The following is a 27,016-nucleotide window of genomic DNA, read 5'->3' as shown; positions in this document are numbered from 1 at the left end:
TTGGTGGGACTTCATGTGGCACAGAGGTGCATTTATCATTTGCTCATATGGAAAGGAGGTGATTGAAGTCTTTATATCTGTATCCTTTATTATCTTTGATTTTTTATTGCTCTGTAAAGCACTTTGAATTGCCCTGTTGTGTGAAATGTGCTACAAATTAAGCTGCCTTGTATTATCATACCAGAGATGTACCAGATGTACATTTGTCCAGCTATGACTGGACAAATGTAGATTACAGTTTGTTTGAGTGCAGCAACTAGCATGTGGCTGCTAATATTGTTTAATCTCACAAATAATGTTTTGCTCCCACTCTTGTCTCACCTCTTTATCCTCACCCATCTTAATCCCCCTATCCATCCCTTTACTCCTCCTCTCTCAGGGATATCCGAGAATATGCAAACGGGTCAGTGTGTGTGGAGTGTGATGCCCAGTGTGAGCGAGCTGAAGATGACTCTTTGACCTGCAATGGTGCGGTAAGATACTCCTCTCATTTACCTCACGTATGTCAGGCTAATGTAGACAAGAAGAGGACAGTTTGTTTATGTTTGCTTTTATCTATTATTAAAGAGGAATAGCATTCAAGATAAACAAAAATAATGACATTATTCTGATATTAAAAGATGAGACGCAGTCTTATTTATGTAAAAGGGATAGATAAACCAAAAATTTAAAAAATAGTTATTCGTTTCTTCTTACCTGTCGTGCTATTCATCAGTCTAGATTATTTTGGTGTGAGTTGCTGCGTGTTGGAAATGTTCAGCCCCAGAGATGTCTGTCTTCTCTCTTATATAATGGAACTAGATGGCACTCAGCTTGTGGTGTTCAAATCACCAAAAAAAAAGAATTTGAAAAACTCAATAGCAATGTCTCGTTCTAGAAATCATGACTCAGCGACTTAAGCTAATCCACAGAGCTTGTTGTGGGCAGTTTCCTTTTTCCTACTGACGAACTACACCATCAACCACAGTGACAGCTACGATGCACACATGAAATCCACTTTTCTTCGCTGGGGTGGATTGTGAAAAACCAGCGCGGTGATACGATTGGCTCTTGTAGTTTAGGAGAAAGAGTGTGGTTCAAAGTCGGTGGATTATCTTGAGTAACCAGGTCATGATGTCTGGAAAAAAACATTGTGTTGAGTTCCTTTCTTCCTCTTTCTCTTTTTTTCTTTTCTTTTTTCTTTGAACACCACAAGCTGAATGCCATCGAGTTCCATTATACTGAAGAGAAGGCAGACATCTCTACAGCCAATACCACCAACACTCAGCAACCCACAGCAAAACAAACGGGATTAATAAATAGCTAAATAAAAAATATATAGGTTTTACTGCCCCTTTAAAGCTAGAAGCCACGGAGCTTTGGCTAATCAGAAGCATAATGTGACTGTGAGAACAAAGCAACTTTAGTCTCTGTATATCAGTACAAGGTTAACCATTAATCTAAAAAAATATGATTTTTTTTATTTTAAGGATTTAAATCACTTATGATATTCTGTTTTTTTATTACTAAAAACAAATCCCATAAAACTTTTAAAAACAGCAATCACTTGAGCTAAAAACAGACTCATCTGAAAGGGCTGTGAAGGCCCCCAAAGAAAAGTATTCAAAGCCAGAGCATTGCTTCACTCACCACAAACCAAATGACTTGGAGCTGCAGACATTCCCTGCGGTTATCTTCGACTATGATTAATTATTGTATTAGCAGTCAAAGTGTGCCTTTCAGCTGTGCTATTGATTATGTCTCATGTTCCGAGTCAAAGGTAAAACTTATTTTTTTAGCTAAGATCAGCATCATTTTGCATGCTAACTTACAGTGGGTTTGTATTCAGTACATGTCTGCTTGTGACTATATATGGATCTGTATCTGATGTTAAAGGTATACTTTGCCATTTTTTGTCTAGCTTTGTAATAAAACGATGTGGGTAGTATGTGTAAATGAACTATGGTAAACTTCCCTCTCAGGTTAACAGTGCCTATGTTCCTACTCTCCCGGCTAAACTCTGTCAAATGATGTATCTCGATGCAAAACACGTCATCATCCAGTGGAGTTTTGCTCTCTGGGCTGTTGCTATACTTCAGCATTTTCATATTGCCTGCCACCTGTGTTGCAACCGCCAACACAAAGAGTACAGACTGCATCAAGAGACAGACATGCTCCTTTCTGTGTCTCTCAAACTGACTGAAATGTGATGAAATGGTAAAACTCGGCAGTGCTGACTGAACATAAATCAAGATAATGTTACTGCACTGCCTATTTGTCACCTAAAATGCTTTCAGAAACACATTTTAGTGGCGGGTCTAGCTGTGATAGAGAGTGTGTGAACAGCCACACTGCTTCCTGTAAAGTGAAAACAAAAGCTGAAAAAAGGGAGATCAAACAGTAAAATTAAGCAGCACTGATTAAATATAAATCAAGATACTGTAACCTAGTTGCATTTTTCTTGCCTCAGATGTTTTCAGAAGCACATTTAAACAGTATTACGAGATTGTTTCTCCTCAGCTGGATGCCATTGTTTTACACATAGGAGTTTGCATTATGTCACCCCCCAGCAGCATCCTTCGTTGGTGTGGTGTGGCACACTGCATTCTGATCGTAGTAGGTTTTGTACCTGTTGAGCAAAAGTGTCCCTTTTTTTAAATTTCTCTGGTCATGTAGCACCAATTTTAAAAGTATTTGCATCTTTCTATTGCATAGACGTCCTAGTTTTATTAGAAGGCCATCTTCCTTTTCACAAAATACTTATACTTTAACCATCAAAATACTTTAACCATCAAAAATGTTTTCAGGGACAGGCTTTCTTTCTTCTTCCTTTTCTTTATTTAAATAAAAGTAATTGAACGATATGTTTGTTTTTCCCAAAAGTCATAGCAAGTCATAGTCTTTGAAAGATTGTTTGGTAGCAGCTGTACATTAGAAAAATGCCAGAGTGAAAAAGAAAATCCCTGACCTTCATTTCTGTCTGCCTCTCCGGCAAAGTACACCCACAGCCACATGAGGCCCCTGACCCTGCGCTTTCTCTTAAAATCTTATCTCGCTGTTTGATAGAGAGGGATGATTTGCGACAGATGCAAGCCAGAGGGGCCGTGGCTGTCTTTTGTGTCCCATCGCACTCTGTCACATAGTTTGCCCAATATAGTTTAGAGGTAGTTTTTTTTCCCCCAGAACTACTGGAGTGTTTGTGTGTGAGTGTACAAACATGGGTAGCAAAGGCCAGAGTGGTTGTTGGCTGAGCGTGTTTGTTGTTGTTGGTTTGATAATCTTGGCTGGTCGTTTGAAACCTCACAACCCTACATTTGGCTTCTTAGACAAGTGATGGCAGGGTGGCTGCAATAACAAGAGACCATACAGATGCCTGTAGCTTGCTTCCAGCAGTTGGGGGAAAAAAAAAATAATCTGATGAAAAACTTACAGCAGTCAAAGTATTTGGAAATTATTTTATTAGCTGAATAGATTAATAAAACACATGTAAACCAGATTAAGTCTGATCTTTACATCCTCGTTGTCTTATTTTTGATCATTTGGATGATCTTCATTAGTTGAGAAGTCTTGTATAAAAAGTAAATTCATTGTTTAAATGACTTAATACGTGACTTTCAGCAGCCGTTTCAATATGTCCTTGTTTGGCACCTTGTAATTTCCGTGTACAAGTACTGTACAATCAGGTAGTATTTCAGCCTGTGAATGTGTGTGTGTGTGTGCGTGCGTGCGTGCATGCGTGTGTGCATGTGTGTGTGTGACTTCAGTCAAGCTGTGCATAATGGAAATATCCCAGGGTAACCTGTTGCACCACAAATGGATTACAGCAATCATGTTATGGCCACAGAGCCCGTAGCAATTACATTACAGCTTACACACAGTGATTTGATAGGCCTAATGCCCTCCTCAGAGAGAGATTGGAGGAACGACTACGGCCATGAATAAAGGTAATGTTATGGACAGAATAGGTGATAATGGCAGATCTATTGTAGAGAGGTTGCTATTGTTTGTCACTGTTACTGTTTGTCGTTTTATGTTCAAGCAGCACATTTATTACCATGTCTGTACTGAAAGATTAGAAAGTGATTACGTTTCACAGCAGGAAATGAAGTCTTCATCTCAACTCAAGTATCTTATTGAATACCTTTTACAGAAGATGAGATTTGCATGTAACGCATCACTGAGAGTTGTCAAGTTACAAAACATGGCACTTCTGTGATGTCCGGGGTCCACATTATTTTTGCACATAGCAGTGGTGTTATTGCATGATATTAGAAAGAATTGCCAACTTGTTACACTCAGTTTCCATCACCAGTCTGACACTGTGTCCACTTTGATTGATTTTATATGAGGGAGGGGGTTTGATGTTCCCTAACCAATCACTAGAGACCTACATAGCTGCCTGAATGAAAAAGTAGTATGCCCTTTTTAATTTTTATGGTAGCCTATAAAAATGCTTACAATGTTTAAATATCTGTATTTATTTATTATTTTTTTTATTTATTACTAATGCAGATAGTATAGACAAGAGAGGAAAAGGTTGCTGAGGTGGTGCAGCACCTCCTAAAGCCAGACAGGGCATTTATTAAAACCATCAATTTATAATTTTAAGTTTAAAGTTAGTGTTACAACTACAGTATATTGTTTGCCACACAAACTGTTGCCACACAAACTGTTTGGAGAGACAAAGAGAGAGAGAGACATCGTCTGATCATTTTGCTCAGTGTTACTGTAGAATTCTCTGGTTTATCAGTGAAGTGTATGTACAACAGTGCAGACTGGACTCTTTTAATTGTGACAGAGTGACGTGGACTCATATGAAAAGGTCTAACATGGGCTGAATGTGCATCAGCAGGTCATGTTATTCTTTAGGTCTGGTGCATGAAGAATCCGTACCGTCACTGCCCTGCGTTTTTATGAACACATCTGTCGGCCCCATCTACAGTAGGTGCTGTTTCACCATCACGTAAAAGACTACATTGACGAAGCTAGCGATGAGCTCAAACCACACCTAGGTTGCAGAAAGAACAAAGCACAAAGAATTGCAGGGGCTCTACAGGGGTTATTTCATTCATCGCACACACCGATTTTTGTGACATTATTTTACTAGACTGTGAATGTTTCCCAGTCGAGATTCTGTTGTCTTTTGTAAAATACTCAGTACAAAGTAAAAGTTATTCCTAATTATTAGCAATTATGCTCACCTATAGGCTGATTTATACATGGTATGTGTTGTGACAGCAATTCATAAATTAGATTAAAAAAACCCAAAAAGCTAGGGAATTCAGGGTTCAGTTTACAAATGTCTCTGTGTCCTTATCTTGTATTAAAATGCTTTAATTCACACATTTATGGTACATTTATATGGATTTATGCAGACAGACGGTTAAAATATTTTAACTTTTTTGCTGTCACAGTGGAGTTTACAACTGGATGTTGCATAGCTCCCTCACACAAGGAGAAAACGTGCAAAACAGAGGATGAGAAGCATATCTTTTCTTTTTCAGACATACACAAACAACTGCAGTTATCCTCCCACTCTCTAGGTTGGAAAGTAATAAAGAACTTACATTTTGAATGGATTACAACCTTATTTTTAAGTTTGCAATAGGATATTAAGAGAAAAATGCATTTTATAGCTGCATGCGTTACTAGAATAATTACACAAAACAATAGACACCAAAAGAATTTAACTTAATGTATTATATTCAATATTTTTTTTAACAATGCAACCAACATCATCATCATAGCAATTTATTGTCATGTGTGATTCCTTTTACCATCCTGTCATTCTGTGGAACTGTTTTTTTGTTTATCCCATGCTGTCCAGAAGGTGTTGTCCGTCTGCTGTTTGCTGTCTGCCTGAATCCATGTGAATACAGCATTTGTCTTATAAATAAATCCACTCAGTATTTGGTATCTGATCAATTTGTGTTTGAAAAAGATAACTCAGGCTAAAATATTTAAGAAAAAAAAAAAAAAAACTTAGGTGAGAAATATTTAAGTTATTTAAGTCTTTTAAGTTTTTCTCTTATATCAAGTATTTTTCTTTTAACCTTCAGTTGCAAAGCTGTTCCATTATGAATAATATAAAAAAAATCTGCTTATGTCATGTTTAATATTGACACTTCTGTCTGTAAAACCCTCCAATGTTCTGTAAAAGTTCCACACTTTGTGGCTGATACACACACTGCAGTTACACACTCTGGGGCACAAGCTGTTTGCTTTAATAGTGAAACATATAACATCTGAATATAACACATTTGAATCTGTTGAAGTAGCAGTATACTCTTTATGACCACTGAATTGAATTGGCCACTGTCATATTCACAGAAGCTGCTGCATTCATCTCTTCCCTTTTGTCCACTGTTTTCTTTCTGCCTCCTCTCCCCTTTACGCTTTTTATCTCTCCAACTCGTCATTAATGCTTAAAATCATTCTGTGGTATAGTGTGGGAGTATATTTAAGGACTCCAGCAGATATAGAGTAGATCATGATGACTTGGTCTGAGCCTTATATCACAGTAAAATATCTTGTAAATCCTTCCTGATATACCTGATCATGCCTTGAAAAGCCTTTACACTCTGACACCATAAAGATTAATTGCCATTGAATAAAATTGAAGGAAGAGAGATAGAAGAGGTAGAAATATTCATTTATACCCACATCGCTTACAACACCACACACAATCGTCAATGTTAAGCGCACAAGCAGACCAATTTAAATTTACAGCAGGGTACTTTGGTCGCAACGCAGTGCATTCCTGTCACTATTTTGGATGTACCAATGCCCTGCTGGACTAAACACTGTTTGTTTGCTCTGTCACATAATTTAGCTTGCTGATGTGATGGGACCATTGAACACGCACACACACAACACACACGCACACACACACATACACATACACACACACACCAATAACCACGGGTGGGAAGACACTTCTAAAAAGCGAAGTGCCAGGCCCATTGCTAAAGCCAGTGAGAGCAGCGAGACTTTCAATTTGCATAATTACACTGGGCTGAATGCATGCTCGTACACACACAAGCTACAAAGAACTCACACAGAGGCATTAGTGTACATGCACACAAACACACACATACACACACACACACGCATGCACGCAAGCCCATGCACAGACACTACCTCTGGTTATGTATGACCAAGCATTTATACAAAATCCTCTATGCTTGCCAAAGGATAATTATCTTCTGTTGCTGTCATCTTTTTACCTTGGTCACCCCTTGTTTAGCAAGAACAGTGTGTGTGTGTGTGTGTGTGTGTGTGTGTGTGTGTGTGTGTGTGCGTGCGTGCGTGCGTGCGTGCGTGCGTGCGTGCGTGCGAGCGAGTGAGTGCATGTCTTAGCTCATGTATGTGTTAATTAGTGTGTGTGCAGTGTGTGTGTGTGATTTAGTACTGACTGGAGTATTTCAATTTTGTTCTAATTTTTACTTCTGCTCCATTACATTTATCTGTCAGCCATAGTTACTTGTCATATACTTTTTATTTTAAAGTAAGCCTATTACAAAAAATGAGTGTCTAGTTGGGCCTTGTCACAGTTTAGATGTCTGAGTTCCCCGCTAATCCCACTGTTTTAAATTTAAATAAGTGGCTAGGCTGCATTCAGTTTTCAATTTGACTGAATTTGAGAAGACAAGTTCAGGTGATTTTGTAATAATTGAACTATTACTTTTTTTGATAAGGAGGGGCAAATCACAAATGTGCTCATATTTTCCCACTCTTGTAAAAATCTTAGTTGTATAAACAAGTTGGAGTAACGCAATCATGGTATAACCCAAGATTTACGGAGTATAGATGTGGACGTGGACATAGACATAGACATTTCCATTTCAGTGCGTATTCAGTTCAGAAAAATCTTGCTCAGCATTTGGTTGTACTGCAAGGCTTTCACAAGAGTTGAATATTCATTTTTTCTTGTTTGTTTTAATAGTTTTAAAACTTTATATTTCAGCAGCAAAAAATACTATTAACCAGTAACCAAGCAAACAGTTGTGTAACAGTTATCTCCACCATCTTCCTTAAATATGGTCTTTTCTGACTCCAAAGATATATGACAATGGTCAAATGCCAAACTCAAGGGTATAAAACTGGAGAAAATTCCTGACATAGAACACAAATTTTTGTATCACAGCCTTTTCTGTTGTACTGCCCCATTAATCATCTTATGACCCCTCAGATTTATCTCGTGACCTTTAAGAATGGGTGCTTACTCACTGATGCATCCATTTCCTTATAATGTCATGTTGGTCACGGGGGATATTTTACTTATACTTTTAATACTGCAAAAAGAGCTGTATGGACAGGTGTAACCGACGACAAGCAAACAGGTAAACAGCAGAGAGAAGCATGGATGAGGCTTGTGAAAACGTTACAGTGGTTACTTCGCTTTGCACATTACTTACTTTTTCAGTAATTTGGTCAATTTGGATCGGTGTTTAGCGCCACTTTGGTGGAGACAGACAGTTTTTAGTGGTAGCCTGTCATTGCATCTGCATCCATCATGCCGATCAGAGCCGGAGGCGATAAATACCTGCAACTGCCGCAGAGTAAATTGACCTGGTTGTGAATGCCGATTAAACATTTGTCCATTGCATAAAAAAGCCAGATGTTAGCAGGTGTCAATTGGTTTTATGTGCAATGGAAAAGAAGCAAAATTACATTTTTCTGCTTATACTTGTGTACTTTTACTCAAATTTTGAATGCAGGAGTTTTGCTTGTAATGGAGTACATTGTTTGAGTGGTACTTTTACTTGAGTAAAGGGTCTGTATGGTCTGTACACGAAGTTTGTATTAGTGTGTGTTGTTTGTCAATGAGATGCTGTTTCGGCCTGTTGATGATACGAGGCCTGTCTGGGAGAGCGCTTAGCCTCTCTTCCTCTACCTCCTCCTTCGCTTATATTAGCTCCATAAATCCTGTTCTAGGCGGATTGTTATGGTCATTGTGTGTGCTGTGAGCGATGGTTATTATCTGCCTGCTCCGCTCAAACACTGCTTTATGCGTCTCGTCTGCTCTCTCCCTCCCGTCCCTCTTTCTTGCTCTCTTATTCACACTATATCTCGCTCGCTCCTTCTGCCTCTCCCCTTCGTTGCGTTATTCTGCATCCCTGTCCACTCTCTCTCTCCCTCTCTTCCCCTTATTACTCTACAGTACTTCTCTTTTTTTCACCATCTGTCTTTTGCTCCCTGTTATCTCTCTTTTGCTCTCAAGCTTTCACTGTTACACAAGCACAACAATTTAATCTATAAAGCTGCTAAGAAAGCTGCACTTGGCAAGTTATTGATGTAGAAATATACCCATCAATCAGTCTACATAACAGAGCGAGGCTTCAGCAGATATTTTATCCCCTAAATTTGTGACACCACAGATTTGTCCTTTATGCCCGACTTCACGATTCCAGGTATAGTTACAGTACATCCTCTTTACACAAAGTTTGAAATCAACACTTGAGAAAAAAACTGTCACCTGAACATCTGTGAGAGAAAGCTGTCCAGAGACAGCTGGACTCCTCAGTGATAACTGGTCCTGTTACAAAAAGATATCTTTTCTGTCTCCAAACCCACCTGTCATGGTAAAGTTTGGAGGAAGTTCTGAGAGTTAATATGATTACCTCCTAACACTCACTGCAAAGTTACCCAGAAAGAACCTTTGGCTTTTTTCAATCTAGTGCTGGAATGTTATGTTCAAACTTATATAGAGTATGCTACCAGTCAACATAATAATAATTATTATTATAATATATCAATGATAATAGTTGGCAGTAAAAGGTTGTCTTCCATCTGTGTTCTTTTTCTGGGTTTTTCCAGCCCACTTAGCAGTTAGCATAAAGTAGTGATGTGGGTTAAAGTGCTGATAATAATAATAATAACAACTGAAAGGGTGTTTCAGATATTTTAAGGGGGAGTTGTATGAGGTACTTACCCATGGATTCACAGTGTTTTCCCTACAGTAGGAAAGTAAAATGGCCCCACTCTGGAGAGGCAAACAGGAGAACCTACACAGAAGCTAGGAAAGGAACTGCTGTGGATGGGCACAGCAGCAAAATGTATTTTAGCCATTAAACAAAGGAAAACAGTTTTAGAAGGTCTTAGGAAAATAGTATTTTGAAACAAAATGTGGATTTATACACGAGGAACACTACTGGGAAGCTACAGAATGGTATTAAAACCCTAATAATTAAGTTAAAATAAAATAAAATAAAGGAACTGCCATTAAATGCCTTTTGAATTAGCACCTCTCTGGTGGTTAATGCATATGCCTACTGTGTGCATTTTATTCATAACAGCTGCATGATTTTAAAATGAAATTGTGCATCTGAAAAACACAATGCTTTGTCTTTTCACTCCCTATAGGGCCCAGAGCATTGTTTGAAATGCCTCCATTTTAAAGACGGTCCCAATTGCGTGGAAAAGTGTCCGGATGGCCTGCAAGGTGCCAACAGCTTCATCTTCAAGTATGCAGAAGCCAACAATGAATGCCATCCCTGCCATGCCAACTGCACCCAGGGGTAAGTGCAGTCAGGACACCGATTCAATGGTCATTACTCCACAAGAGATATTTCTATCATTCCTTCATAAATCAGAAGTTAGCTCCTGCAATCTATAAAAGATGAATAAATTAATCAGTATCATTTATATACCAGATAACACCCAAATACCTGGAACATGTGTCATCTTGCACGGTGTGAAAGGGTGCTGGCCAATCGTTAGGAAAATCCACTTGGAGACAGGGTGACACATACTTTATTACCATGCAGCTGCAACAGTGGGTCTGGTATTGTTTTCACCCTGTGAATCTGTGTGTGTCTGCCTGCCTGTCATCATAGCAAAATGTGGTCTTCGAGATACCCCAGTAGCAGGAACTACCACACAAGCAGTTTTGAGAACTTAGCCTGGTGTTAATATGTCTGTCTGACTGTCTGTGAACAGTTTTTGTCACTGTCATGGCATTACAAATATGCGAGATTTATACACAAAACTCTATGGGTGTGCAGTTGAGATCACACTGAAAACCAAGCAACAAGATGGGTGTGATCCACACGAGGGCACCGGAGATTACTCAAAAATAACAACTGGCAAGAAACTCTTCACTGTACGTTGTCATCAAAAAGAAAAAGAAACAAAAAGGACGCAGGACATCTTCCATTAAGCAGGGTCATTATATAATGTGTCTAACCACAATCCTGACTTAAACATTTGCCCTGACTATACATCTTGATCCAAACCCTAAGGGCCTGGTTACTCAGCTTTTAAATAAGCATAATTTTTGACCCAAATACTAAATAGACAGCAGTCATTTAGCATTTTTCTAGTCTTGGCGACCACTCATAGGACTCTACAACATAAGTCAGCATTCACACATTTACACACCCACTGACATACAGGTGGTAGAGGCTGCCGTTCAAGGTGCCACCTGCTCATCAGGAGTGATAACCATTCACATGAACACCAACACAGTAAATGTGCAAAGGCACAGCCATCTGGGGTTCAGTGCCTTGCCCAAGGACACATTATCATTTAGACTGCAGGGGCCAGGGACTGAACCACCAATCTTTTGGTTAGTGGACAACTGCTCTACCATCCGAACCAAAGCCACTCAACTTATAAAAAATCAGTTTATCGTGATGACATTGTCAAAATTAGCGGCATAAGTGGTACACTCTCTTGACACTGCTGCCATGTGACAGAGAGCCACAGAGTCTAAACTGTAAAAAGCACGATATAAGCTGCATTGCACCATAAATTTCATAAAACCCTGCTCTCCTGGAATCTATGCTGCTCTACTAAGGAGGCATGGTCATGAGAAAGAAGTTGATGGTACAAATACATCTATTGAATAAACACACTGCACTGCCTTGGTTAAAGTACCATGTTATTGGTAAGCCAATCAGCCACAGTATTCACTACATCACCAGCTCATCCGCTTCACAAGGATGCTTAATTTTTCCATGCCACTTTCTGGAGTACAGAATATTCTGTCATATACATCATAGGGCTGGGCGATAAAACGGTAACGATATCAATCGCGACATAACTTTTTCTTGATTGATTAGAGATGTAGTCAATAGAATGACGATAGAATGCATTCCAGCCATGTTTTGACAGACAACACGAACAGCCAATGATAGTAAGAATAGCGCTGCGGCGAACCAAATGCGGTGAACGACTTTGACTCTAGAATACAGCTCAGTGTTTGACAACTGAGTCGTATGTGCTTGCACAGTGTTTCATTACCGTGGTTCACCAGCTGATGGTCTGACAGCAGCGCAGTGAGACAGACAAACAGAGCAAAGCTTCTCCTCACAGCACCAAAGTGTCTGAAACAGCCCCATTTGCGGAGGTGGAAAGTGCCTTCTTTAGACTTCTACAGACTACTTTATGTTCGTTTCAGGTTTAATCAGACTTTGGATGTAATTATTTAGAAACACTAGGACGCATTGCTCATCCAGCCTCTGGATTTCTTTTACTTTTAGTTGAATAAGTCTGCCAGTTGGTGATACCTGTTCTACAGTATGTTTGTCATGTTCAATGTCTGACAGAAAATAAATATTTAAACCAAAATTAATCTTATGATATCTTCATATCTCACTTAGGGGTAAAAGGGAACCTTTAAGCTTGACAGAAATACTTATTTGATGTATATCGTGATACATATCGATATCGACTGATATGAAAAAAACTATGGTGATAAGGCTTTTTTCGCCCAGCCCTAATACATAGTGTCTGATAAGAAGATAGTCAAAAAAATCCAACATCTTACAAGATAAAAGAGATCAATAGAGAGGCAAAGCGGGAAATGAGAGTAAAAGGAGGAAAAATGAAAGTGAGAGGAGTGAGTGAAGTACCTTGCCACTCTCCATTGCTCACTAGCCACTGATCGCTCAATGTAATATCCAACAAGGGTTGGTAAGACATCATTTTGTATTTAACTCCACAGGGAGTTTATGCCACTTCCTTGTGTGTTATTTCTCCTCTCCTGAGTGACAGCCTCCAGCGCGCTCGAGCATAGCAATGCACTCGTAAATGGAAAACACCACGCTGACACTTTGTCACAGGTATAGCTTCATAAGCAGATCTACCTCTCAGAAAACAAGGTGTAGGAGGGAGAGGAAAGGGAGAAAGACAGACAAAGAGAAAAAGACACATAGACAAGGATGTAACCACTGTCCTATACTTCTTAACATTCAAAGGAGCCTCCAGGTTTTGGAGCAAGCATTAAGACTGTGCGCTACTGTCATCAGACTTTCTGATGACAGTAGCGCACAGTGCAGATTTGAAGCATCAGTACAGCAGAACTGGGGACATTTCCAACAGAGGCCTTTGCTTTCCATCAGAAGACAATGTAGCTTTGTTCTGTCACCTGTGTGGACACACTGAAACTGAACCTGTAGGATAGAGTTGTGACTCATACATGTTCACACACAGGCACACGCACACAAACATTGTTTGTTTTGACAGACAGCGATAAAGGCTGAGGCAGGTAGATATCTTCAGGTTCTGGGTTATATTAGCTCATAGAGTAATGAGTATGACCAGCACATAAAAGTCCATATGAGAATCAAGTTACTGACAAATTGATAAATTGACAGATACAGAACACTGCAAGTCCATTTAATTAGAATGTACTGAGACTCATTGTTGGGGCAATGCTTTAGGGCCATGACACACCAAGCCAACCGTCAGCCACTTGGTCTATATCTAGCTGTTGATGAGCGTCTGTCACCGCAGTGATTGTGGTGTTTGCCAAACGTTTGACAGTAGTTGGCCATTGTCAGCTGTTTTTTGGCCGATTCAGCATGTTAAATCAGTGTCCCACTAGTGGACCCTGGCAGAACCCTTTGGGGAGTAGAATTACTGCTGTGTAATCAGTGTTGGGAAGGTAATTATTAAAAAAGTAATAGGTTACAGCCTACTAGTTACCCTGTTAAGATTGTTATGAAGAATGTGAATGTGCATTTTAATAATTTTATCAAAATTATTATATTTTTCACTTTTTGATTACTTTTCCGAGAAATGTTTTAAATAGGGAAAACAACTTAAAAAGTCCTCAAGTGCATTAGTGTCAAATAATGTGTTCATATTTGTTTTTGGCTGTATCCCCGTTGTTATCACCAACATTTTGATTGATGTTTTGGTTTTTTTTTCCAGAAACTGTAACAGATTACATTTATATTTTTTAGAAATTTAATCACTAACTAGTTGCTCCCCAGCACTGTTAGTAGTTAAGTTCAGTGCACAAGAAGAGTAATGGAAGTGTGTAAAAAAAACAAGCAGCTAAAGTTAAGAGGGCATGATCAAAACATGGTCATTATAGAGTTGGATCATTTTTAGCCATTTGGTTCTTGAGTAGGAGTGGCTTGTTATTGTTTGCGTTATTGTTTGCAAATGTACAGTAAATATCATTTGTTCTTTCGGATTTAGGTTATGTTGTTGAAGTGCAAACTTTAGTTTCTTGTGTCTGTTAGTCTTCCTGTTTCCCTTTTTGAATGATAAATGGAATGAAGAGTTATTTCCTCTCATGCAGGGGCAGAACCTATGTGCCTGTTGGCCATTGGCTGTAGTCTTTGCGGTGTGTTCAAGTGTAAATTTTTGGCAGAGACACAGGCAACATGAGGCGACGCAACAGTCGGTGTTCAGTGCTACTAGTTCTTTGATGTCTGTTTGGTTTGTCTGGGCTTTCACTCAAATTGCACAGTAACATGAATGCATATGCTTTTCAGGAACAGTTCCTTTTCTCTGTCAGTGGTACTGTGAATTACAGCCACTGCTGGACAAATAAAAAAAGCATTGCTTTTGAAAAAGAACAGAAAAAAGAAGGGTAAAAATTCCAAATGATGCTCAATTACATTTTTAGAAACTTCAAGATAACTCATTTATAGTATTTTTCTCTAAAGTATACGATTTAGCAAGTTGCATTCCCTAGTACATATAAATGATGATAAATAATTAAATGCAAATCTCATTATGTATTATTATTATTATATGGCTAATGTGTGAAGGCTGCCAAAGATGTGTGCTGTAATAAAGTAGACCTGCATGAAAAGTATAATTTTACTCTGCGTGAGTGACCTCTCCGAGTCTTGCTAAAGCTTATACTTCCCATTACGTGGGCTGCATTTTCAAACACGCAAAGTGAAAAAAGGCCACTGAGAGCAAATATTCTCAGCAAAAATGTAAAACAATTCTATGGGTCCAGTTTTTGTTTGATGAGCCATTAGTTACTGTGCTGCTATACTCAATTCACTACAGGGTCTGATCATTCTCACATATATGACAAAGTGTGAATGTTGTTTGTCTAAATTTTTGTCCTGCATTTGTTTACCTAGGTGCATTGGACCAAGACTGCAAGACTGTATTGGCTGGATGGACAGGTACAAAATCCTTCTCTGTGTATTGCCTTTCATACAAACACACACACACATCCACACCATGTACACACACACCAAAGAATCACAGTAAGCAAAGTCTCTGATTAATGGTTAGCTCTAAGGCCCAAAATCCCTGTGAGTGTCCTTAATGCCTCTCTATGCATGCGTGTGTGTTTGTGTGCGTGTGCACAAGCAATTTGCCCTGTTCTTGATAAATTGATAGCGCTTTAGCTTTTGTTCTGAGGCTATGGGGGGTTTGGGGGAACAAATGCAGCTAACAGTTTACAGCAAATGGATTCAAGATTTCATAAGAGAAACACATTGGCATCAAGTGGTGCTGAAATCGTTGGGTGGTGTTTGGGGGAAGATTAAAAAAGGCTACAGAACTTACTGGTGGGTCTAGAGATCTGCAGCACTACACTTTTGCTAAAAAAAAATAAAACCATGGAGGACAGGACAGTGTTTTGGTGAACGACAGTACTTTAACCCCTTAAAGTGCTTGAAAAATAGAAACTAAATTTGTAACATAATTCTGAATGTGCAACTTTGACAATTATACAAGTAGTTTTTCCCCTGATTTTTTTCTTTTTTCCCCTAGCTTTTTAAAAGTAACCTTCTAAATCTGCTCATTTTTTACAGTTTGAAAGATGTATTACCAATTTGCTCATTGCCTTTCCCCCAATGTTCTTGAGAAAAATTGCACCAATTTTCTCCAGGTTCAAATACTTGTGAAAGGCATCTGAAAGCAGCTGAAGAGAAGTGATGTCACTCCAGGCTTTAAAAGTTAAGACCATCGGAGTAGAAAAATGGAAGGACATTTAGATTATCCAGTAGAAAGCTTCAGCTCAAAGAGCCATACAGTTAGATACAAAGACAGATAGACTGATAACCATTAAGAAGGTATTTGCTGGTCAATATTCAACACTAAACCTTTTACCGAGGCCAACAGACCCAGAAGGAGATACCTAAAAAAGAAAACATTTACACCTTCACGATATCTGCTCAAAATCTAACCTTTTCCTCCTGAAACAGCCTTTGGGACACTGCCAAAAGGATGGAGGGGGGCTGCAGCAGATGAGGAATGTAGCTATCAGCTGACCGGATGAACAGGCCAGCCCTTATCAGATCTCCGATAGCTGCGGTTAGGATACAGCAGTAGATGCCCACCTAACCTCAGGCTTAGCTGCCTGCTCTGAGGTGTCACACACCTTGTAAAGCTGTTACCGGTTGGAGGTATTGGCTTTTGAGCATGACTGAAAGTGGCTTATCAGCAATACATGATTACACTAAGCCTTCAAAGGCCATCATTCTACCTGGCATTAGTGTACATCTTGTGTAGGGATTGCTTGCATATCTGATTAAGATGGATTAATCACTTCCTGTCACTTGCTCATGTAATAATATTTAGTCTGATAACACTGACAAGTAATACCTCATCTCACATGTTCTCATTTGGCAGCGCCTTTTCTATTTAATTCATAATGATAAGAGCTGCCCATTGTCTGGTGTCTCTGTGTTCCCTGATTGGCTTCTCGTGTTTGCATTTTTAAATTTTGATGGTTCTAATGGTGGAGAAACATCGCTTTTAATATGGCCAATTGCATCACTGACCATGTGCAAAGGTGGCTTGCTGTGCGACCTTCAGAACTGTATGTTTTGAGAACATTACAGCTGATCACCCAGGGGATAAGTTAGTCCAGTCAGTTAGAAAGACCATGTATGTGAAGTGTGCAGATTTCATTAGTCATCTACAGTGTGCTAAAATGACATTTTCCTGTGCATTAAATTGTTTGTGACCCTTCTTGTTTTTATTATTGTAGTTATAATAGAAGAGTGCAAGATACAGAAATTCACATGCACAAACTTTGTAATACTGTCTTTTCATTATTTCTGTATCCAAAGCTACAGCTGTTACACAGTTAGTTTAGTTTAGTCGATCAACTGGAGGCAGGAGGAAATGGCTAACCTGGCATGTAACATACAGACGGTACATGCCAGGTTACATGCCATTCAAGGTTACTTGACCAGTGATTTCCTGGAGTCTCTTGTCGTCACCTTGATTTTTTTGTTTTTACATCGATAGAACGAAGAGGCACTATTAGCTGCAATGCTAAGCTAACCCTCTCCTGGCTGTAAATAATATTTAAAGGTCTAGTTTGTGGGATTTAGCGGCATCTGATGGTGAGGTTGCAAGAAATACAACCAACTGAAACTTCTCCCATGTGCCAAGCATGTAAGAGAACTACAGTGGCCAACACAAAAACAAAAATTACCCTATCTTGAGACAGTGTTTGATTTGTCTGTTAATTTAAAGGTCTAATTTTTAGTCTAGTTTTTAAACTTCTACCATGTGCTAAGCATGTAGGAGACCTATAGTGACCAACGAACAATGGAACAATGAAAATGCAAATGGCTCTATCTTTAGTGTTTGATTAGTCTGTTTGATTAAAAGGTCTAGTGTGTAGAATTTAGTGGTGTCTAGTAGTGAGGCTGCAACATTGCAACCAACTGAAACTTCTCTCGTGTGCCAAGCGTATAGGAGAACTATGGTGGTCAATGCAAAAATGTGAATGGCCATATCTTGAGACAGTGTTTGATTTGTCCATTCTACTTAAAGGTCTAGTGTGTAAGCTAATGGTGAGGCTGCAACATCGCATCAAACTGAAACCTCTCGTTTTTGCCAAGCATTTAGGAGAACTATGGTGGTCAACGCTAAACGATTTGTAGTCTCAGGTAATAGTAAACTGATGAAAAACAGTCATAGATATTACATTTTGTTTCTGCCAGTATTACCACCCACCCCCACTCCCCCAACCCCAACATCACCCCCAAGTCCCACTGGTCCTTTAATGGATGTAGTTCTCATGATGTTCTCATTAATTCTCCACAAGAAAGCCACGAAGAGCATTCCAAATAATTCCCTCAAAGAATTCTGCCCATGATAGTTAATCAGTTGGACATTTTACAGTTGAAAAAAAGTTGTCAGTGTTCTTTGGTGAGTTATCTATGTGATGATGACACAGTATCTAAATTACCTCGAACCAATGTGAGGATTTTTTTTACAACTCTTTCGTTTTAGTTATCAATACAGACATACTGTACAGTATCTGCACTAAGCAAATATTAGCAGATATTTCTGCCTGGCAGATTTATTAGCTGGGCTCCACTTCTCAGCAGCTCTCTACCATCACACATTACAAGTTCCTAAAATGGTGATTTTCTCCCTGTGCATGCCAAAGAGAAAGATGTGGGGGAGATACAGAGTTCTTCTCTTCTCACGAACCCGGCTGACTGTGATAACATTTTATGGGGTGTATCCTTGCAGTTTGTGATATACAGTCCTGAGTAACAGCCTTTTTCCGCTGATTTAGGACAGGATCTCAGTACGCCTTGACCGAATGAAGTTCTTTCATTATTGCAGAAAGGGGGGTTTGGCTGGTTTACCAGAAAGCCAACTCTGAATGCTCATTTCTGCAGAAACTCTGTAGACAGTTCAGGGAGCATATCGGGAAAATTATTGAGGGGCTTGATTTCAAATGACAGCATCAGTGTGGTGCTGAGAATTCACTTTGATGATTATTTCCATGTTTTTGATCTCAGCCTCGATTTTAATGAGAGGGCATGGAGGGATATTTGTTACCAGTTGGATCTAAACAGACAAAAACTGAAGGTGAAGAGGTTTTTAAGGATCATCCCCATGAGCACATACTTTAAAGATATGCTTTTGGGGGGCGTTTGTTAATTTGCTTACTTGTTTATTGTGTCTGTGTGTGTGCACATCGAAGTATAAACTTTTATCTTTTTTTCCCTCTCCATGTCTCTTCCCCTTGGGATCATATTTCATGCTTTGTCATCACCCGCACCGTCTTCTGTCTTTATTATCTATCCCCCCCCACCCGAACTTTCTTGTCACCAGAACCCCTCTGATCGCAGCAGGAGTGATTGGCGGCCTCTTCATGGTGGTGATCATGGTGCTTAGTGTTGCAGTGTCTGTGCGCCGGAAGAACATTAAGAAGAAGAGAGCTCTCCGTCGCTTCCTGGAGACAGAGGTGAGCAAAGTAGCATAATAAACAAGAGAGACACTGCTGCCAGTCGCACTGTAAGATAATGTTGTCAAAACTGTGCATAACTGGGAACCAGAGGACATTAGTCAAAGCTGTATGGTATATTCCTTACAGTCTAAACCTTTATTATTGTATTGTATTGGCCAAATAACTACGCCATAGCTTTAGCTTTAAAGACTCAAAATAGTGGAGAAAAAGGAGATGGGGAAAAAAAGGAAATTTTGTAACAAAAAATAAAAAAGATGAAACAATTTTTTTTTTGGTAAGAGTGGCAGAATTATCTCCGACAGATTTTGCACATTATTGACAGTCCTTTTGACAAGCATTCCATTAATTTCTGAAGAAAACAAGATCAAAACATAGGAAATGCCTGAGGATGTTTGTCTGAATTTCCATGATTATATTGTTGCGTGCGTGCATGCGTGCGTGCGTGTGTGTGTGCGTGCGTGTGTGTTTGCAAGTTTACAATGTAGCAATGTGAGTGTGTGCGCAGTTCAAGCACATACAGCAGGCACATGCTCTAAAAAGTAGGAGAAAACCAGACCGACAGAGTCAAAAAAAAGAATGAGACTTCCTGTCTCCAGATGGTGACTGCGGAGGTGGAGAAAGTGTCAGAAACTCTGAGGCTCAGGTGTTGACTTTGCCATAGAGGACACTTCTGTTATGAAGAGGTATATAAAAGAGGACCATACCATTAGAGGAGCAGAAAGCACTCTTCCTTTGTTTTAGAACAAGAAGAGCACGTCATGTAATGCACTTGTGCGTCCATTGTGAGAATAAGGTCTGCTTTCTGTCTCTTCAGAACACACAAGTACCAGTGAAGTGTATGTGCCAGTACCTTCTATAATGACAAAATTGCACTGATGCGGCTTATTATCATGCTTACACTTCTCTCACATAAGGCCGATAGTTACACTGTCATTGTATTCCACTAATACATCGTTTCTTTAATGTGACATTATGTTGTAAATTAAGACTACTTTTAAAAACAGAAGCCTGCTGTCATTTTTTATTTGAAAGTAGGATGTGCTGCAAACAAGTGTTTTCTGTGCTATAGTGTGTGTGCAAGGGATATCACTTTTTTAACTGCCTTAAGCATCTAAACCTGTTTAACTTTTCACAATACATTAAGATTTATGTAAGCATTTATGCAATTAATGTCAGTAAAGAGGTCAAATTAGCAGAGCAAGTAAATAGTTTGTGTGACCACCATCGACTGGATGTAAAAAAAGACAACATGACAATTCCCCGAAGAATCAGCCGAAACATCTTGATCGCCCCCTGGTGGCTGATTGCAGTATAGGCCATGAACCCTGCACCTTTCACATTAGCGTATGTGACACTGGCCAAACTAAAAGATCAAAGTGCATGTCAAATACATTTTTCCCCAAAATGGTTTCTGTTACTTTAGGTGGTACCTATCAGACTGATGTATGTTCATGTGTTAATTTTTCTGATAGGTTTGGTCATAACTAGCTATTCGATGCTATAAAAGGGCAGTTGCTTGCAAATGGTCGAATGGGTGTATGGGCAGGAATCCGATACAGAAGAGATAGCTACTGCACAGACTCTGGCTTTAAACGTCACCGGCACAAGATGCCATTTGTGGTGTCCGAAATATATTAGCTTCATTTCGTACAGTTGGAGTAAGTGCGGATGCATATACAGGCACTGGTGACTACAAAAAGTTTGTTTTCAGCACTTCCTTTTAGAGTGAGAGGGTGGACAGCTCCAGTGTGCTATACTGTGGCAGCTTCACAGCCTCAACATCTTCAGCACCACTAATGCTGGACAGCTCCATGCACAGTGGAGCAAGCACACAGTAGTATGTGTATGCGTGTCTGTGTGTGTGTATCATTTTTTAAGACATCTGTATTGTCCTGTGTGTGTGTGTGTGTGTGTGTGTGCGCGCGCGCGCGCGTGTGCGTGCGTGTGTGGCCATCGCCCTTCTTGTTTCCACCCTGCAGTAGCTGATTTGTTATTCCATTTAAATGAAGAATGGCTATTGTTTTTAATCAAATGGTAACCATGAGCCAGAGGGACAGAAGCTGCCGACCACAGCCAGCCTGATTTACACTCTTGCTCTGTTTTCCCCTCTCTGGCCTCCCTCCCTCCCTCCCTCTCTAATCATCCACTCGTTTCCCTAATTCTCCTCATATTGCTCTCTCTCTTATGCTTCTGCATCCTTTCACTAATTCAGCCACTTGCTTCTCCATCGCTGTCTTGTTGTTGTTGTTTCTGCCACGGTTCCCTTCCGCCTCACATCTTTCTCCCTCCCCTTACCTCCCCTCATATCATCTTTCCCCCCTCTCTTGCTGTTAAATCTGTCCGTTCCTCTACTTGAGGAGTAATGAGACAACAAAAGTGTCAACTCTTTTTTGAGCTCCGCAATTATCCACCTCCCCCACCTCTTTCTCTCGCTTTTTGTCCACCTATCTCCGTCTCCCTCTACTTTTCACATATTAAATCTCTCTCTTGTGATATTGAAATGGTAATGACACTCCAGGGTTTGGATTTGTCTTGTTTGAAAAAATGTCATTGTAACCCTCCTGTCACCTGAAGTACTGGGGAGTTACTTATTATGATTAGGTGTTTTGTAGCAAAATGTGTGATAAGATCAATGGATTCTCAGAGTAATTATAACTTTAATTAGATACAGTAAATATGGCGTTCAAATCACTCTATTTTAAGAAATGATTCTTATTTTAAGAAGAACATCAGCAGCAAGTAACTAATTGTTATTCTGGTAAAAAGAGTTTCACAGTGTGACTTCGTGGAAATTGGGTCACAATTTTTAGAAACAGCCTTTTTTGCCATTGAGTCAAAAAGTAATCTTGTAAGTAGTGAATATTAGGAATAGCCCATTTAAATGTACTTTTCCACTTAATTTAGGTATTTTAGGAGGTACCATTTTGTGGAAAAGGTTACGTGTTTATGCTAAAACATGAAAGAGTTTTGTGTTCCCTTGTTAATCCTCAAGCTAAAAACCAAACCCAGTGTAGGGATTATACGTTTTTTCAAACCATGAATATGTAACATTTGTACGTAATTATTTACATTACAACAACACTTTGGTTAACGTGATTATTTTAAAGCACAAGTCTCACTTGGTTATGGAGAGGAAAAGACCGTGTTTTGGCCAAGTTTAGTGGCACAATCATCGTTAAAAATGGCGCCAATGGTCTACAGCTTGACAGTCATCTCACCTAGGTTGCAATCCATGCCCTCCACCTATCACAGACATTTCATATACATATAATCATAACTCCCTAAGAAACATTTACAGAATACTTATGATTCGCATATATAATCATGATTGGAAATGAGCTCCTGCAGCAAGCCAATTGCTTGTGAAGTATGCAAGTGGCTGCTCTATTTTCTTCTTTAAAATAACAATGCTAATCTGTTGAATGGCTGCAGGGTTTTTGTATCCACCAGTCACAGCAGCAGGTGGACAAATCAGTTAATCTCCAAACCTGTTTTTACTTTGATTGCAGAAATGAAAAGTGAATACAGATATTTCACTGATTTCTTTCCCATGATACTGCCTGACTAGCTGGTTGAAAAGATTCTGCTGACTCTGTATACATCCAAGGTTCTGTATGAAAAATACATTCATTTTATAGTGTGGAGCGTGTTTTATAGGATTTGGGATACAATACTCACCGATTCAATGACTTCTGTGTTACTCGATTTATTTTTTAGCTGGTGGAACCTTTAACACCCAGTGGAACAGCACCTAACCAAGCCCAGCTCCGCATCCTGAAAGAGACAGAACTCAAAAGGGTCAAGATCCTCGGCTCTGGGGCCTTCGGTACTGTTTACAAGGTAAAACAAGCACAAATATATACTTGGACAAGCAAATGACTATAGCCCTAATATTTAGATCATGATGTGAGAAGTTGGGGGAAAAAAAGAGGATGACAAGAGAGACGAATTGCAGGATCATTAATGACAGGAAATGAGATGGAAGGCTGGAGGCGGGGGATGAAAAGAATAAGTAATAGCAGACACTGAGACCCCAGGGGTTACAATGAAATAAGAGGTAGCTGAGGTCACCGCCAGTGTGATGATGGGCTGGGGAGAAGCAGAGAAAGACACAGCCCAAATTAGAAAGAGCAGACTCGCTGATGATTTCAGTGTGAGTCTGGTCATTTTGTAGATCTATACATTCACATTATAGCACATTTCTGGGTCAGAGGTGTGTTATCAGGAGCACAGATGGCTTTTTTCAAAGCAACATCTTATATCTTATATCCCTGGGGAATCTCCAGGCACCTCTAGGTGGGAGGCACCTAAATTTCCTCTGAAGGATCATTTCAGGGTTGAGAAACAGTTGGTTGATGCTGAAAACCTCCCAGGCAGTCAGCAGGATAACAGAACTTCAGCAGCTTGGTTGCATGATCTTATTATTTGAGGCACAACTCAGAGGCCAAGGCTAATGTTGAGGGTCAGCATACAGATTGACTTTTAAATTAAGTGTTGTTTTTGCGGCTCCCTTCTCTTTTTACCGAAATGTTCCAGTGTAGCTCTCTCATCAATTAATTCTGCTGAATAATAATCATCTCAACAAGCGCAAGTAGAAAGACTGTTTGAAAAAGAGGGATCACATTTATATTACAGCTTTGGGAGGACAGGTGTTTTAACTGTATGAGCAGATGTGCTGGGCCAGCTGTCATTGGGGAGATGTAGTCACATCAGGGCAGAACAAAGGTGGGACACATTTGAGACAAAAAAAGTTGAGAGGCACTTGATTTTCTCTCCTCTTTTAAATACTTTGACCACTTTGGCAGCTGCTAAATCACTTTAATCCCACCTGAAATTAGATACTTCAAAATGATTAAATAGTTTTTCCCTTTTTGAAGGACAAAATCACTGTTAATCATACAGCATGCAGAACATTCTCATATGCTGCCAGTGAGAAAATGGAAGACGGTTATTAGGAAAGCTGACAAAGAAAAATTCAAGGTGAAAATTCTCTAATTTATTAATTGAGATCCTTCCTGTTCAAATCTTTAAGGGGACACCTCAGTCATTTTCAACTTGGACCCTATTTTGCCAGGTTTTTCTAAGTGACTATACAATATTTGAAATTAGACCAGTACTGAGTGAGAGAGCTGCAGCCAGCAGCTGAAAAAAAAGACAAAAGTGTAATCCTTTGGGATGATAGCTGACCGTCAAAGTACCTCCACTAAAAGTGTTTGTTTTTGCCACTGACAGCCTTGAATTGTTATGTGTCTGACAACAATATGAAAAGGACCCCACAGAGAAATACAGCGTACTTTTTGCTTGATGTGATCTGTTTATTGACACAGAAACATGCAAAAATAGGTTCCAGGTTGAAAATCACTGCATTTCCCTTTAACATCTTTCTTTTAATAAGTTGGGATTTTGTGACTTTACATTTGACGGCTACATCATGACGGCTCATCATCTGTTTGTGTGTATGTTTTTCAGGGTATTTGGGTTCCAGAGGGTGAAACAGTAAAGATTCCTGTAGCCATTAAAATCTTGAATGAAGCCACAGGACCCAAAGCTAACGTGGAGTTCATGGACGTGAGTATCTTGTAATCCCCTAAACAGTCATTTTCTTTTAATTGTTTCCCCATGATCTTCCTGCCACTGTGATGAAAAAAAAAGATTTTATAAGTCATCATGAGAAGCTTTCACAAAACAATACCTAATTATAATAAAATGATGAAAAAAACCTTCTCAGAATAGTTACTAAGTGTCTTAAAATTATAGGAAACTTTCTCAAAATATTGTGAAACTGAAAAATAATGAATTAAGTTATTTGTCAGAGAAAGTTTCAGTTGATTTGAGATACTTTTTTTTAGAAAAATCATTTTACTAAGTCATTATTTTGAGATATTAAGTCAATAGTTGCTCATTGTCTTTGGATACTAATTTTTTTGGAGAAAACTCTTTTATTGTAACTTGTTATTTCAGATACTAACTCATTATTATATACTAATTATTTTGAGAAATTTTATCTTTTATCTTTTTTAATATTAAGTCAATAATTTGGAGAAGTGTTTTTTAGATATAAAGTCAGTATTTTTAGAAAGTTCCTCATAATTTTTGAGAAAATTTCTCATTCTTTTGAGTTATCCTGTCAATATTTCAAGAAAGTTTCCAATTATGTTTTGATATACTTAGTCATCATTTTGATATTTTTGAGATATTTAGTCACTATTTTGAGAAAGTGACTCATTATTTTTAAAAACTTAGTCAATGTTTGAGATATTCATGCAATATTTTGAGATTTCAAGTCACTATTCTGAAAAAGCTTCTCATTATTGTGAAATAGTAAGTCATAATTTTTTTAAAAAGTTTCTCATTTTAATAACTAACAGGATTTTTTTTCATAATTCTGGCAGCAATGGGATAACATAAATATCGATAAGTTGAAACCTGGCAATACTTTATCAGATTGTTTCACAAAATTTAGTTACTTACCTTCTCAAGGTATGTTTTGATTTATTAAAGTATGTCAAGCTATGTTTAGTTTGGTCAGTCCCATACAACATAAACCTATGAGGGCACTGTTGCTATGGTAATGTTGTGTTGGAATAGGACCCTCTTAAAAGCAATCACCAGAAGATTGAATCCACTTGTCAGTCTTTTTGAATGCAGGCAAAACTTACACATCAGCTCCAGTGGTGAAATGAAGCTATTAAGAATTAAGTTTAGACCCCGTAGACTCCCCGTATCAGAATAGAAACCATCAGGGGCACCCAGCACCCGAGACACGCACGCACGCACGCACGCACACACACACACACACACACACGCACGCACGCACACACACACACACACCATGCCATAGGCTCCCAGCGCTGTGCACAAGGCCCCATTTATAAAACATTCACAGCTCTGCTCATTTCAAAAGGAAAAGGGGGGAAAAAAATCAAAATTATCACCCTATGATGATGCAATGCAGATGAAATAACCTCCATCAACACACGTACACATCCAGACGCAGGCACACACACATTGAAAGCGACCCAATTGCACTCATGTTTTGCACTTAGTTTGACAGTCTAAGAGGGAGAGTTTTGGAGTGTTAGCTTTTCTATTTTTATCAGGACATCTTTGATGAATATCCTACATGTGTTTAATTAAATTAGTGCTTGTCTGACAACAATAGCAGTAAAAGAACATATAGGGAGACAAAGGAAAGTGATATGAGATTCACTGTATGTAAAACTGTAAATGATGCATGCACTAGCAAAAATAATATGCATGCATGTCTCTTTGTGTGTGTATTACGACACAAAGCCAGCTTTTTACTCCCATTCAACACTTACTCAGATGAGTTGAGTGACAAACTGTATATGTACAGTCATCAGTGCTTATGGAGGACTGGAGGGTGGACACAATGTTTCCACAGCAACACATTCTGCCACAGGGATAGCATTACCGGCTATAATTGCAAAATCAGAGGTGACAGTAGCTAGCTTACATTAGATCTGACCCGACCATGCATGGTGCGGAGAGCAAAGAAGCCACTGGAGACCGAAGTCTGGGCAGTGGGCATTTTTTCACGTTATCATAGCTGGTCAGCTGTCAGCAAAGCCAACACAAAATCAA

At 39.1% G+C, this 27,016-nt stretch overlaps 1 protein-coding gene across 2 annotated transcripts in view; it reads left to right on the top strand.

Moving 5' to 3' along the window:
- Positions 1 to 27,016, top strand: part of erbb4b (erb-b2 receptor tyrosine kinase 4b) — a 381,424-nt gene that overhangs the window by 288,631 nt on the left and 65,777 nt on the right. For both annotated transcript variants that reach the window (XM_088083126.1, XM_042495287.2), the window contains exons 14-19: positions 380 to 473; positions 10,345 to 10,499; positions 15,318 to 15,362; positions 19,276 to 19,408; positions 23,129 to 23,251; positions 24,881 to 24,979. In XM_088083126.1, the coding sequence (XP_087939252.1) occupies positions 380 to 473; positions 10,345 to 10,499; positions 15,318 to 15,362; positions 19,276 to 19,408; positions 23,129 to 23,251; positions 24,881 to 24,979 (649 nt within the window). The remainder of the gene's footprint in view (positions 1 to 379; positions 474 to 10,344; positions 10,500 to 15,317; positions 15,363 to 19,275; positions 19,409 to 23,128; positions 23,252 to 24,880; positions 24,980 to 27,016) is intronic.

The sequence above is a fragment of the Plectropomus leopardus genome, chromosome 10 (genome assembly GCF_026936395.1).
Source record: "Plectropomus leopardus strain MGB_pleo_1.0 chromosome 10, ASM2693639v1, whole genome shotgun sequence".
NCBI classification, from domain to species: domain Eukaryota; kingdom Metazoa; phylum Chordata; class Actinopteri; order Perciformes; family Serranidae; genus Plectropomus; species Plectropomus leopardus.
The sequence above is the reverse complement of the archived record's forward strand: the minus strand, read 5'-3'. Positions and strand labels throughout refer to the sequence as shown.